Below are 16,168 nucleotides of genomic sequence, written 5' to 3'. Positions count from 1 at the left end.
CGCCAAATACAAAGTAAAGTTCTAGTGTCCACTCTTTGCAATGACACGTGAGCTCATTCATTTATGTTAGCTTTATTTTCATTATTTCATATTTGTATCCAATATATGTTCATGTATGTACAATTTACAATACGATTTGTGTAACTTTTGAACATATGATAAGAAGACGAGTCATAAACTGATAATATAATAAATTATCATTCTACAGATTATATAAACTGTTAATATACATTGTTATATCCAACCCCAGAAGACAATATATACTTGTAAATAAAGCATGGAGTATGCATATGCAGGTTATTTCGGTTTCACAATTTCACAACTTTCGGTAAAATCAGTCAGTGTCATCAAGTAGATAATAATTGACAGATTGCCAACCGTTTCTACACAACGATATATATAAGATATCCTTATCCCTTGCGTTAAACCTTAGATTTAGCCTTTGATATATTTCATGAAAACTCACCAAAACTATCACCAAGGGTTGGTAGAATCAATACTGACAAAGTTTACCCAAGATGACCCATTGTTACTATAATGGACATGTCTTTTACTTTTTTTAAATAGTATTTTGGTTATATTAAAAATAACCGCCCGGCAAAGTTTACACCACAACGGTGACAAACAAAACATATCCCTTATTTCTTAGACTCCAGATTAATCAGTTAGCGAAAAGTTAATTGTATTAATTAAGACTAGTACAATTGGTATCCGTATATATATCATCGTTACTTTAAAATGCTCGGTCATTCTTCCTTGTCTGTAGTTATGTATATCCCAACATTAGATGTGGAGGGCTTAAACACCAGCTGCTGTAGTGTTCAAAGTTTCTGGTGTTGTCATGTTAATTGTAGTCCTCGGAGCCCAATCAGGATATGTGTAGATATCAAAGATCCAGACACAGAGAGTATGAGTGCATACATTTACTATGAATATGCAAATTACATTCATCAGAAAACCCGCTTTCACCTGAAATCAAAAGAAACGAAAACTTGAAAATTAGTTTCAGATGGGAAATGGTGATAGGGATATATGTGTGTGGACAGTTTGGTACATGGAATGGCAACCTAAATGTTTACTTTTAAATTCAGCATGGTATTCATACATTTTACAGTTATTATTTCTTTAGTTGAATATATATCTTGTTTTATGAAAGCTGACATATATGCACCTTGTTTGTACTATTAGACTTTAAATCAGTGATTATGGAACAACTGACTACCGAGTCTGTTGTCAGCATTAACATGTCAAAGATCTCTACCTACCATATCCATAACTCGTAGATTACCATAGGAGTAGGCGACGATATTTGGTCCCGATGCTATGGGTAACATAAAGGCAAACGAAGCGGCAAGAGTTGATGGAATTATGAAATACAATGGGTTGACTTCCATACTGTGAGCCTTAAAACAGATAATGAAACCAACCGGTCTGTTACTTGCGAGTGTACTATGTTTTGATTGTGAATCATTCGGATATTTCAAATATAAGCTCATTGGTGCATCGTCTCGAATGTCTAATTAATGTGAATATTTTAATATGCTTTGTTCTTATCGGAGCTGTCTAGACTATTGTAATACTTTCACCAAGGTTTGATAATCAGCACTCAGTCGTTCATAGGAATTTGATAGCAATCATCAGAAACGTTTAATAAACTCACCATTTCCGCTAAGATTGGTAAGAAGACAACAACAACACTGACATTACCAAGTGCCTCACATAAAAGAGCAATAGAGGTTGTCATAATCAAAACAATAAGCCATGGCTCCAATGTGCTTATACCTGACAGTTGGTCAGCTATCCACAAAGACAGACCAGATACCTACAAAATACATAGTTGGAATCGTGAAGTTGCAAAGTATAATGATTGATTGATTGATTGGTTGGTTGGTTGGTTGGTTGGTTGGTTGGTTGATTGATTGATTGATTGATTGATTGATTGATTGATTGATTGACAACAAATCATTTGTTTTTGGAAGTCAACATATTGATTCACTTGATTTTATTGGACTGTGGTAGATATGCATCAAATGCATCATTTTGTAGTCAGCCTGTTTGTGCTGTTAAGCACAGTGTGGAATAACGTACTATAATTTTTTTTATAGACCAAGAACTTCTACTGGAATATACACTGGAAGTCAGTTGACTTGAAACAAAACATCGGGTGATTCATAAAAAAAACTTACTGACCACTGCTACATATTTTGTCTGGCTTTCATTGTAGTTCAGTTCGAATGATTTTTTATTCAATGGATTTACTGTCACTAAGCACTACAAACCGTAATTATCGTATTCAAAAGAATACAAATAAGAGAGTACCTGACAGCCTTTTCCCAATGCAAGCAGACAACCAAAAATTAAAAAGACGAGCATCCAGGGATACTTGGTTTGCATTGTATTCATGTCCATCAATGTTTCCCACTCAAAGGTCTTTGAAACATCTAAAGTTTGACACACAGTCACCAACAAATGTTATAACTAGTGCATGTAATCTTTTATAATTGTATACTTTGTTACGGTGTTACGGTGGTTTACAAAAGCATGCTCAATATGTAATCTGCCATCCGAAATATTGGACGCCGCGCATTTAGCTTACATTAAATCTAAAATGTCAAAATCCACCATTGCTATAATGCGATTGATGGCCCTTGCACAAAAATATACAACACGCTGAATAGAGTGTTCTTTGGATGTATTTGTCAATTATCATTGTCAGTGTGTCGAAATAAATATTTTGTGGTGATCTAAATATATAGACAGGAGAGGTGTATATACGTCCATCGCATTTTGTTAATTTTAGCAAGAAAAATTCATGTCTATATGCACAAACTACTTAACTGTCCCGTATCATCCTCCTTAATATCTGTTATACGTTGTCTATTCCAATAGCAAATCATGAGTCATGTGTAATTCATTTATTGATACTGACTATAAACTTTTGAATTTGGTTTGATAAGTCAAGGCACATAACTACACCTACTGTTGTGATGAATAGCCACACTGACCCTCATATTGCCACCCACCTTTCTTAAACCGTATGTACGCCCCTCTAGGATCGGCTGGCAAGATGAAGAGTAAAATGGGTATTATATTGGATGATGTAGTGATACTGACAAACCTAAAACAAGAATTGAATTTACAATTTCAGCGACTTACGACAACAACAATGTTAGTGGTGTACATACATACATACATACATACATACATACATACATACATACATACATACATACATGCATGCATGCATGCATGCATACATACATACATACATACATACATACATACATACATACATACATACATACATACATACATACATACATACATACATCCATCCATCCATCCATCCATCCATACATACATACATACATACATACATACATACATACAGTGTACATTACATACATACATACATACATACATACATACATACATACATACATACATACATACATACATACATACATACATACATACATACATACATACATACAAAAACACATATAAAAAGACATACAATGTGACACACACTATTTAAAACGTAAGATATTACCCTCGTTTGTCAAGCGATATCCAACCAGGGAACATGACTGGGTCGGCAAAAAACCATGCCAGAATTGCGAGTATAAAGATAGCAAGTACTGAACCTTCTGCCCAACTGTAAAAAAATGATTAAGTTATATCTTATTTTTACTGATACATACGAAACCATATAATTTGCATATCATCAATTATCTCTTTTATTTCATAATATGTAGTTGTGCTATTTTTTACTATCATCTTCAATTGTCAACCAACTGTCTGATAAATGAATGACTGTTTAAACCGGAAGGGTTGTATAGAAGGCTTCCTAACTTCGTGGGTGTTACATTATTGTCAAAATTTAATGCATCAGTGTGCGAAAACGATAATTCTAAGTTTGCACTTATATACTGTGAATGACAAATACAATGTATCTCAGCGAGGTATGTTGCTCCGTATAAACATAAACTACATTAACCTCACATGTCCTAATACCTTTAACATAAACTGTACTAACCTCACAGGTCCTAATACCTTTAACTCACGGCGAATGTAATCTTTTATAGTATATTTTCGTCCCTCTCGTTCAGTTGCCTTCTTTCTGCAACATTTGGAGGCGCCAAATAGATTTCTAAAACTAAGTATAAATGACAGTAAAATTATTGGTCTATCAATACCTTAGTGCAGACAATTTATTAAAAGAATTTTTAACATTTTCTTTGCAGAAAATACTGACATCTATTCGTGTAGACCTAATATCCAAACAGTTCGTTCGTAACCACATTATGTATTTCCATCAATTCGCGTTTCTCCTAACATTACTATACAGGGCCACTATTTCAATCGCAACACATGTTTGGCATTCTCGCAAACCAGAACGTATTTTCCTCTGACACAACAAAGCATCATCTTCGGGGAACATAGGTGATAAGGCATTGCCATAAAGGGGGCTGTGGTCACAGGGCATTGCCATAAAGGGGGCTGTGGTCACAGGGCATTGCCATAAAGGGGGCTGTGGTCACAGGGCATTGCCATAAAGGGGGTTGTGGTCACAGGGCATTGCCATAAAGGGGCTGTGGTCACAGGGCTTTGCCATAAAGGGGGTTGTGGTTTTGCGACATGGTGTTAATCAGATATCTATCATTATAAACCACATTGTAGCAAATTAATAAAGTAGCCGAAGCCAGGCAGACACTATCCATACTGTAATCTGAATGTTACTAACAACAAGTGATATGATTGGTTAATCTTAAAACTGGAATAGAACGGTTAATATGATTGGTTACCTTAAATCCAGGAACAGCCACTGTAGCCAAATCCACCCGATTAGGATACTGACCACCTGACATGACACGGCAACAGCTAGCCATGATGAAAATGGCATCACTTGAGAACCATAATTACTGTGATATTAAATAGACCACAAACACATCACCTATAATTTCAAATTCAAGCATTTATTATCTTGGTATGCGAATCAGTATAGGGTTAGAAACGTTTGCTATAGCCTTGTTCAAGTGTTCAAGAAAGGTGAAACCCATTGTCAGTGAAAATCAGGAAAAAAAGGTCCCATGCAATTTTTTTAAATAGAGTTTTAAAATAAATTATCTCTTTTAGAATCCAATATGTCCGTCGAATACTGTGGGGAAATATGAACTTGTCGATTTCCTTGAAAACAAAAATTTGATTTTTATTGAACTTGGTCATCGAGGCGCTTCTACCTTAATATTCAGTTACCTATCAATGAAGCTCTTCATATACACGGTTTGAGTACTCCCTACCAATGATGCTGTTCCACCCATTAACGAACAGTACGCAATCCCAAGTAGAAAAGCCTTGTTAATGTTGTCATTTGTTCCATGGTTTGTCACTGAACGGGTTTCTGGTTTCTTTTCAATATCTTCGCCGACTCTGTCGATATAAATAATGATTGCTTGACTATACTGGTATGATGAGACTCATACCACTAACTGATATGTGGCTTTATTTTCAACGATCATAAAGTTACTACGACTTCCATGTTTAGCCATGGGTGTCTCGCATGGCTAGGGGTTGATTGACAACAGTCAGAATCGAAGCATGGGCCTACACATGCTATGCAAGTAAGGTAAGGGGAGGGGGTCGAGTGACAACTGTCAGAATCAGGTCACGGATCGGACCCTCACACGCCGTGCAAGCAGAGGCTACTTGAAAGTATGACATTCTTTACTTGAAGCGATTTCGTTTGACTGAAATTTGACAGTATATGACATCGTATCTCGTGGTCAGATCATGGTCTCCAGTGCTAATCCCAACTTCAAGTCAAACAGGGGCCATCCTAACTGAGTACAATGGAAATCGCTGCGTTGCATATCAGATTCTGTTTTCTATATATATATAGTGATCTGAAGATGAGATTATTGTCTTCTTATTGGCGTTATTTCTTTGATAGCTCAAAGAGTTGTCTTGGTGTTACTATCCCAAGGATCTATTCACATCAAAGTGTAATGTGGCGAGCTTCTTGAGATAGTAACACTAAGCCAAGTCTTTGGACTATTAAAGAAATAACACAAATAAGAAAAATAGAGTTAGGAATCAACTGTATGTACTAATCTTATAGTTTGATGGAGCACGCCCCTATTCATTTACCAGTGGCAATAGACAGCATATTGCCAATGTCAGTGAATGCGGTGATTCGTTTTATGGTTTTATCTCGTTTTATGGACCAATTCAAGATTGCTGTGTTCACTTGTCATGTTTATGCGAAGCTACAACTTTCTCTAGTCAGTTAACAAAACACTTTAAATACATTTTACTCACTGTTCCTTTTCAGCGTCATTTGTACTTTTCCCTCCAGTCACCAGGTTTTCAATATTATCAACCGTTACTTTCAACAGTAATTCATTTGGTCCAGATACGTTGTTTGAATCCTTTTTCTGCAAAGGTAGACACGGGTAGAATATCACAAATCAAATCAATCAAGTCAATATTAAATTCAAAATCCTAGAGTTTTGTTTTCGCCATAAAAACACAAACGAACATCAATAATTTCCAACATAATCGGTATGGTTGCATGTCGTGTTCCTTTGTGGCTATGGGGGGGGGGGGGAAGCTGAGTTTATACGAGTTTGGTGATAATTTGTGGCTTTACAATGGTATGATGATCAATTAAAGTAGAAGTCATCAAGCAAACTACCTTAGTTTTCATTTCTTCAGCTACAGCCTGTGCTATTGGTATAATTAAACTTGCTGTAGCCGTGTTCACCATCCACATCGATAGGAAAAACGACACCAGCATGAAGCCAAGGAGGATACTGTTGGAGAAAGACACCAATGAATTTGCTACTTTAGAAAACTTATTGTAAGTAAACTAACATGAGCGCAAATGAAAGTTAATTTTGAGAGAGAGAGAGAGAGAGAGAGAGAGAGAGAGAGAGAGAGAGAGAGAGAGAGAGAGAGAGAGAGAGAGAAAGAGAAAGAGAGATACATACATGCAGACAGACAGACAGACAGACAGACAGACAGACAGACAGACAGACAGAGACAGACAGGGAGAGAGCGAGCGAGCGAGCGAGAGAGAGAGAGAGAGAGAGAGAGAGAGAGAGAGAGAGCGACTGTCGGAAAGATGTTTATAATGAATTTGGTGTCATCAGTAATATTAATTATAGTGACAGCTTCTGTTAACTGACTTCCTTTCTAAAACATGTAAGAATATAATCACATTACATGTACATAACAATAAGTTTATTCTGTGCAATGTTGTACCTTCTGTACAGAAAGATCCGCATGACAGAGTTACGAAGCCGCAAATATATAAATTGTTGTTAAATCATAAAAATATCGAAATTAACAGGTTTGTCGAGGAGGAATGTTGTAGAAACGGTGATACACTCAAAGGTTATGATCTGTATATTTAGTGATCGGGTCTTATAAATTGAAATATTCAAAATTCAAAACATATATATTAAAATTACTCTTAGATTGAGTTACAAAGGTTATAACACACAAGCAGTTATAAACTTTGTAACCTTTGTTTTTTATCATTGGGTTTTCGATCTGTCTCGGTCGACGATCCTCATCAGAATGACAAATGCTAAAAGAAAATTTGAATTGCTTGTGTCGTATAACCTTTGTAGTTTCATCGACCGAATTGATGTACATTTTTGGTCATTTATTCTCAACATTTCTAATAGTTCAAATTGGAGTCCAAATGATAATTCAAACACGGACTGATGGTTATAAAATCGTGTTCATTTTTTACCAATACTTTTGTTTGGGTACGTCTTTACTCTCTTCCCGTCCCATGATTCTGAAGTACCTCTGTCCAAAATACAGCAGTTGAAAATCTCTAAATTTACGTGTAACTTTTAATACGGTCCTTCAGAGATTACCTTGCTGGTTTTGATCCCGCCAAGAGTAGCGACAACAAAGCAATTCGTTTGTGTAAATTCCACTTTTCTATAGCTATCGCAACGCAGAAGCTTCCGAATATAAAGTATACAGCATCTTTCGTATAGGCACTTGCGGTGTCAGATGCATTCATTATTCCAAGGATCGGGAATAAAAAGAGTGGAATTATTCCAGTCATCGTCAGTGGTAATATCTCAAATATCCAATAGACAGACACAAGGATAAGAACATAGCCACACGCCGCATCCTACCAAGAAACCAAAGAACGTACTAATAATGCGTCACAAAGATCAATAATCCTAAAAATCAACTAGTAGTACTTACATGTAATATCTCTAAGGTTTACCATACGGTATTGCCAGTCTTTTATTTTCAGCGGCCATATTGGATGCTCAACTGGTTTAATTTTGATATTATTTTGATCTCTATTAGAAAATTCATTTGATAAAAAATCCCTATTTTCTCATGTTCAAATTGATACATGTAATGGGTTTGAGTTTTCTTGACCATAGTAACAGCAAAAGTGTAAGATATTCCCCCCGATACATATATGTATGATGTTAAACCATAAATTACGGTAAAGTAATGTTTATTTATTTTCTAAAGTGCCTTTTCTACTTATTGATATTCGAAGGCGCTGTACATACAATAGATTTAAAAGCATAGTAAAACAATCAAACAAATAAAGCTGAAAACAACAAACTGGTTACAATACAAAAAGGCTAAAATGACAATGCACATGGAATGGTTTATAATATTGTTTAAAGAGATGAGTTTTTAGTTTATCTTTAAATTCGTTCAACATCAGCGATCCGCTTTAGTAATAACTAAGCGTAGTAGGAGTACTTTCTACATCACCCTACCAATCAACAAAGCATGTAACAGCGATGACAGCGAATTAGAATTTTGAAAAATTAAGGCGGGCGGGGATGGGGTGTCGACAAATATCCCATGTACATGTAGGTTCGAAATAGTTAACCTCGTATATACATACCTAGAGAAGCAAACATATTCCACTCGAAAGATTCAACCTGGATTCCAAGTGCTTTGCTATTGCAACAAAATTTTCGAACTATTATGTAGTCTGACGACGTTTTACCCCTATTGACCTTTGACCTTCGACCTTACTCAGTGTAAAAGTTGATAAATATGTAATAGTTGTCACCAGATCATTGCAATGTGATACATTTATGAAACTTTACAGGCCAGTGTTTGTCTTTCAACCCAAATCAAGCAAATATAAGATGTAATCCATCTAGTAAGTTTTATTTAATTATTTACCAGCATAACTATTGTCATTTCTTACTGTTGCATGACACTAAACGACTTTGTTGTCGCTCACTAACTCGAATCGAAGCTGAGAATGTACAGTATCAAACCGGTTACGGTAGGGGTGGCATTATTTGTTCAAAATGAATTACACCTCAAATGCTAAACGTCAATGTATGCCAGTTGCTTAGGTGACTGCTTAAAATGTATAAACCACTTCATTTGTTGATACATGCTTTGCGATTGCATGTCGTTCTTGCAAAACGAACATTTGCTATCGGAAAAAAATCTCTCTTCGAAGTATAAAAAAAGTAAAACTGATGCTAGGTTGGAAGTTAGTTGTTACCATTCTATCTTCTATTTGAGTGACAGTTAATGTTTGGCATAACAAATTAAGAACAGACCGTCCATTGTTAAAGTTCGTGTCCTTCACCAGGTAACCCAGGTTGACCTACGTATTGTTAAAGGAGGAGTCAATCCTTCCATTCGACCCCTTTTGGATATACTACCCTTGTAAAACGAAAAGTTGTGAATACTCGTTTGGTTACACGCCTGTGCAGTATGTTTAGATGTTAATATTGCGCTAAATGTGTTATTTATATAAAGAAAATGTGATTCTGCAGAAAATTTTTTCCGCTTTTATTTCACTTCTGACATGTAACCTACCGATCTCCCATTCATCAGCAGTGGGCAGAACACGACAGGGGTCAAAATTAGTATGAATATATTACGAAGAGACCACAGTGCTAAACAGCACTTCTTCAGACCAACCATTTTCAACTAGGACAAAAAAAGGTTAAAAAGAATGAAGAATAAATCGTCTGTCATATTGGGCGTCGATCACCAATTGTGTCATGATCCCTCAAACAATTGTACCAAATTGAACTGTCTTGGCAATTTTTTTCTAGCCTACCTTTATCGTGACATGTGATATTCCCATCTCAGCTGATAATACCGAAGTGTGAAAGGCTGCATTGTAAAATATGGCCGCAAATTGTATGAATTAGGAAACTTGTCGTAGTTTACAGATATCGAAAAAAAACACTAAAAGTGGCGGCAAAATACAAGTCGTTGCGTGATTTAACGAACTATGAAGGTAGCGACAAGGTCAAACCATTCAATGTTTAGTATTAACCTCTAAGTTCCTTACCTAACATCAATTTTGGCCCCAAAGAAGACAAATACCTTGCAGGTGCTTGTGTAAAGTATGATATGGCAAAGCAATAGGTCACCTAGATATACATTTGTCGGAAGATGAACAAACTATTGTATAGAAAATACACTTTGAAACCGAGTTTAACTTTAAGTGGGTCGCACCATTGTGAAACTGGGAGACCGACAAGACATGTGAACAGAATTATGAAGGCACTGTCTTTAATAGAGAGTAAGTTTTTGTAATTGTCATTATCCTGTTAGTTTATCAAACTGTATTGTATTTACAAAGCCCTCACTATGTACGAATACCTTTAAATAGAACTATTTGATTCCATATTTGTCTTCTCACCCGTCATGATTAATGAATGATTCCAACAGACACTTGCGGAAGGTCATTTGCGGCCAAACGTTATAAAAAATATATGACAAATTTACCTACCTACTACACTACTACTACTACTACTACTACTACTACTACTACTACTACTACTACTACTACTACTACTACTACTACTACTACTACTACTACCACTACTACTACTACTACTACTACTACTACTACTACTACTACTACTACTACTACTACTACTACTACCACCACTGCTACTACTGCAACGTTACTACCAAGTAAACAACCAGTGGAAGGTCTTCTCTAGATTCTATCGAAAATAATTTTGAAACACAGAGAAATCGGTAACTAAACATTCTAAAAATCTGGCAAAATTCTCAACCAAGTCTTTATTTACTCTCCAAGGTTACAGAACTATAATGTTAAACCACTTTTCATAGCACTTGGGCAATTGGCTCACAGGTTGTTACACATAACTTACATACATGTAAGTAGTTCAGTTAATATAAACACAGAGTTTTACAATTCTAGAGTTCACCCATTATTTAAACAAATGTTGAGTTGGGCAGTCAAACAAGGATACTTCTACAAACTGATCGAATGTCGTCGGAAAGTGTACTGTTGTGCCCTCATGTGAGACCGTGTATGATCTACGTGTATTGATATATCTATGCGACTTCAAACATACAAAACATAACCGTTCAATATTTACCACGTTTTACTTGGATGGGAAGGAAAGGGGTCAACAGAAATGCAGTTTCATTGATTGTCCAATGTCTTATGTCTTGTGTTTAGTACATTTCAAAGGTAGTTAATGATAGCGAGGCGTATAACAGGTAATCTACGCACCCATTCCTATACTGAATACCGAGTAAAATCAAATTTAAATCTCTATCAGACTGAGTATAATTTAGATATATTTTACTTTGATATACTTATACCGCCATCAACAGTTGTCATCAGCACATAATTATAAACACACACACACACACACTCACACACACACACACACACACACACTCACACACACACACAAACAAACACAAACACAAACACAAACACAAACACAAACACAAACACAAACACAAACACAAACACAAACACAAACAAACATAGATTAAATCTAATCGGTCTAGCTGGAGTACTTTTATTATAAAACTGTGATGTAAACTTGATGAAATCTTATGAAATCGTATATTGCGATTCAAATTCTAATCACACATAAAGAATATTATTGTTGTTATTATTATTATTATTATTATTATTATTATTATTATTATTATTATTATTATTATTATTATTATTATAAATATCTTTATTCAGGGTAAAACTCAATAACCGTTACAAACAACGCAGAGCGTTGCAGGGTCGGCTTCTTTCCATTGAGGCCCACATACATCAAATCGACAATCACGCAAAAGTCCACTTACAGATTCTAAAACACATTGGGACATAAAATACACACATTGTGACAATATAGCTCCAGATAAATAAAATAACTGCTAGGCAGAAGAAATGTCTCTGTAATTGTCTTTGAAGTGTTTAAAAGTTTTAGCCTGCTTTACATGTTCAGGTAACGAATTCCATAGATTTCCTCCCTTGTGAGTGAATTTGCGGAGAGCATAGTTATTTTGAGCTGGTTTGATATAGACACTGCTAGCTTTACTAAAGTGGGTATTATAATCATGAATTTTGGAAACAGGTGTGAAGCATCTTGACAAATGGGGGGGGGCTACTGTGTCATGGTAACATTTGTACATCATGGAACAAATGTGAAATTGATGTCTTTCCTATCAAGGAGTGCCATTCTAAAGTTTGTCTGACTTTAACTGAAGGGGTTTGTGGGTTGCAAATTAGGACTACCTTCCCTGCCCTGTTTTGCAGAGTTTGTAGTTTAGAAATTAGCTTATTTGTACAGTTAGACCAGATGATATCCCCGTAATCAAATATTGGCAATACCATGGAAGTGACCAGCATTTTGGCAGTTTTTTTAGGTATAGCAGACCTAATTCTACGGATAATACCTAACCGCTGTGAGATTTTGGCACTTATATGGGTAATGTGTGATTCCTACGTGAGAAGTGGGTCAAACCATATACCAAGGTATTTAAATGTGCAGACCTGTTGTAATATTTCATTGTTGATCTTGATATTAAAATTATTTGAAGTATTGTACATTTTTCTCCTCGGACCGAATACCATACACTTTGACTTTTTTACATTCAGTGTCAATTTATTAGCGTTTAATCAATCATGGATTGACCTCATGTCTTCTTGTAACTTGTTTTCAATTTCTTTTGATGCATAGAAGAGGGCGGTATCATCTGCATATAACACAACTTTCGAATTACTGACCTGACAGTGGAGGTCATTTATGTAAATGATAAATAGTAACGGACCAAGAACGGACCCCTGTGGAACTCCGTAGTCAATTGGAAGAAGCTCTGAGGTTACACCATTGATTGATACGCATTGCTTTCTATTGGACAAGTAATTTTTAAACCAGATGTATTCGTTATCATGTAAACCCATGTCTGAAAGCTTTATCAAAAGGAGTGAAACATCGACGGTGTCAAAAGCCTTCTTGAGATCAAGAAAAACGACACCTGTATTAATGGTGTCATCTAGAGATACATTATGAAATGTGCAATAGTGAACAAAAGTCAAATCTTTAAATATTTCTACAATGTAGTACATGTATTTAGGGCAAAGTAGTGGCATCATAGTCGTAACCGATAGATCTACAATAATAGTACATGTATTCGAAAATCAGGGCAAATTAGTGACATTATAGTCGTAATCGATAGTTCCCGGCGGCGTCGTGGTAACTGAAGTCCTCGGTGCCCAGTCGGGGTAGGTATAGATATCAAAGATCCAAACACATAGGGTATGGATGCATACATTGTTGATGAATATGCAAATTATATTCATCAGAAATCCCGCCTTCATCTAAAATGAAATAAATTGAATGTGGGAAAGCTGTGAGCAGACAGTGTCAATGATTATACGGTCATATATGAAAACAAATTTGAACATTAGCAATGAATTGTTTAATACCCTGATTTGGCGTTTGTAATTCTTTCTTTTTTATGTATGCGAATATTTAAATATTTATTTCGACGTTTGTATAGTGCATATATTGGTGAGCATACCTCTATATCAAAAATTACTGTATGCAACTCGAAAATAAACAGATTAAACTTTTGTGGTTACTTTGTACAGAAAAATACCCATTCTCCTATTTAAAATCAAGGGGTAATGTGTCCACTGTTCTGACAGAAATCAACATGATATCAAAAGTAAGCCATTTTAGAATCCAATATGGCCGCCGAATACTTTGTTCACTGCACGAGAGAAAATATAAGATTGTTGATTTTCTTGAAAAGAAGACAGTGAACCGACAAGTTTCTAAAAGAACTAGGAACAATCTTTCATATGGCAAAGTATGGAGAGATTTTGACGACTTGAATTTTCAGTGAATAACGATTACAGTTTTTATAAAAATGGTGTCAGGACTCAGGAGACGACTTTTTAAAATCTCAACATGTCTCTACAGTATGAGACAATCTTTTTAGTCATTACTGTGTGTGGGAAGGGGGTCACAAATAAAAGACAGCGCTCTGAAGAAGATTACTCCACCCCACCCCCGGAAATTAAAAATGGACATCCCCTTAGACAAGTATGTTTGGAAGTACAATGAATGCCCAGGATAATTCCGTTATTACCGTAATATGATAAATGACATTTGACAAGACACCTACGTATGCTAAGAAAACTTACTGAAATTATCAGAATCTGGACTACGTCTCATTTATTTCAAACTAGGATGTTTAAAAAAAATTCTGAATAACATCTTTATAACCCTTACCATGTCCACAATACGTAGATTGCCATAGGCGTATGCAACTATACTTGGTCCCGATGATATTGGTAGCATAAAGGCGAATGTTGCAGCAAGAGTTGATGGAATTATGAAATACAGTGGGTTGACTTCCATACTGTGAGCCTTGTAAGCAAAACAAAAACAATATAGAGAGAATAACATGTATGTACGTATGTACATATGTACGTATATATATATATATATATATATATATATATATATATATATATATATATATATATATATATATATATATATATATATGTGTGTGTGTGTGTATGTATGTATGTATGTATGTATGTATGTATGTATGTATGTATGTATGTATGTATGTGTGTATGTATGTATGTGTGTGTATGTATGTATGTGTGTATGTATGTATGTGTGTGTGTGTATGTATGTATATATGTATGTATGTATGTATGTATGTATGTATGTATGTATGTATGTATGTATGTATGTATGTATGTATGTATGTGCTTTAATGTATTTATTAATTATCTATCTTTGTATCATTGTTTTAATTTAAGGAGTGTCAATAATCAAAAGTCTGTTGAACACTTTGGTACTAGTCGATGTTTATAATGTAAGTAGAATAACTACAACCCTTGCACCAGTAACCTAGAAATACATGCTGCTAATCAGAACCTTCAAAATCAGTTTTAATTGTCCACACTGACAAAACGACGTTGTGATCAGCAACAGCAGCTGTAATATGGTAAAGAAAATATGTATATTCACTTACCAACTCTGATATGATTGGTAAGGCAACGATAATAACCATGACGTTACCTAGACCCTCACAAGCGAGAGAAACGCCCACTATTAAGATCAAAGCCACAATCCATGGATCCAAATGATTTAGATTTATCAATTTTTCAGCTATCCAGGCCGAGAGACCAGATACCTGCAACGATATAAAATTACACTTCAACAACCCACGAGCCACTCTCAACAACTAATTGCAATGAAAGACATACAAAGTACACTAATATTCACAATCCAGGATAGACACTCACAATAACCAATGAAAGACCCTCAAGTCATGTATAAGAACCCAGTGCACAAAGACCCATATTCCACCCACAACAAACGATGAAAACACATAACCCAGGTACAATGACCAATGATAGACCCACAACCCACACATGATTCAAAACCGAGAAAAGAACGTTAACCTTACAGCATCCCTTCCTATCACCCGCACACAAAACCCAAGAAAACCACAGACAAGTAAGAAACCTTCCTACTTGTCTGTGAGAAAACACATAACCCATGACCAGGTACAACAGCCAACACAACCCACAAACGACTCACAACAAGCACACATCAACCCATGAAAGATAGATCTACAACAAACATGCAACAACGAACAAAGACGCACAATCCATCCACCACAACCCAAAAGAACACTTAACCTAGGTACAACGACCAAGTGAAATACCCACAGCCCACACATTATTCACAACCCATAACATACCCACAACCCAATACAGCAACCCAAGAAAGACCCGCAAAGGACTCGCAACCAAAACAAGGCAACCCATGAAAGACCCACAGCCCGCACATGATTCAAAAACCCCAAAAAGACACACAACCCA

At 35.7% G+C, this 16,168-nt stretch overlaps 1 protein-coding gene across 4 annotated transcripts in view; it reads right to left on the bottom strand.

The window, feature by feature from the left end:
* Nucleotides 1–212: 212 nt before the first annotated feature.
* LOC144438594 (solute carrier family 13 member 2-like) overlaps nt 213–16,168 on the bottom strand; it is a 25,696-nt gene continuing 9,740 nt past the window's right edge. For 2 of the 4 annotated variants that reach the window (XM_078127688.1, XM_078127691.1), the window contains 3 exons: nt 15,313–15,474; nt 14,553–14,690; nt 12,009–13,633 (listed from right to left, as the gene is read on the bottom strand). In XM_078127688.1, coding sequence (XP_077983814.1) covers nt 13,454–13,633; nt 14,553–14,690; nt 15,313–15,474 — 480 coding nt within the window. In that variant the 3' untranslated portion in view covers nt 12,009–13,453. Of the gene's footprint in view, nt 970–1,265; nt 1,404–1,660; nt 1,823–2,319; nt 2,442–3,023; nt 3,119–3,553; nt 3,659–4,039; nt 4,160–4,808; nt 4,926–5,259; nt 5,434–6,321; nt 6,438–6,697; nt 6,816–7,892; nt 8,159–9,846; nt 9,961–10,330; nt 10,413–12,008; nt 13,634–14,552; nt 14,691–15,312; nt 15,475–16,168 lie in introns of those variants that run through there. The other 2 variants (XM_078127690.1, XM_078127689.1) reach the window with 2 other exon arrangements.

This window comes from Glandiceps talaboti, chromosome 8 (assembly GCF_964340395.1).
Source record: "Glandiceps talaboti chromosome 8, keGlaTala1.1, whole genome shotgun sequence".
In the NCBI taxonomy this organism is placed as follows: Eukaryota; Metazoa; Hemichordata; class Enteropneusta; family Spengelidae; genus Glandiceps; species Glandiceps talaboti.
This window is presented reverse-complemented; position numbering and strand designations above follow the sequence as displayed.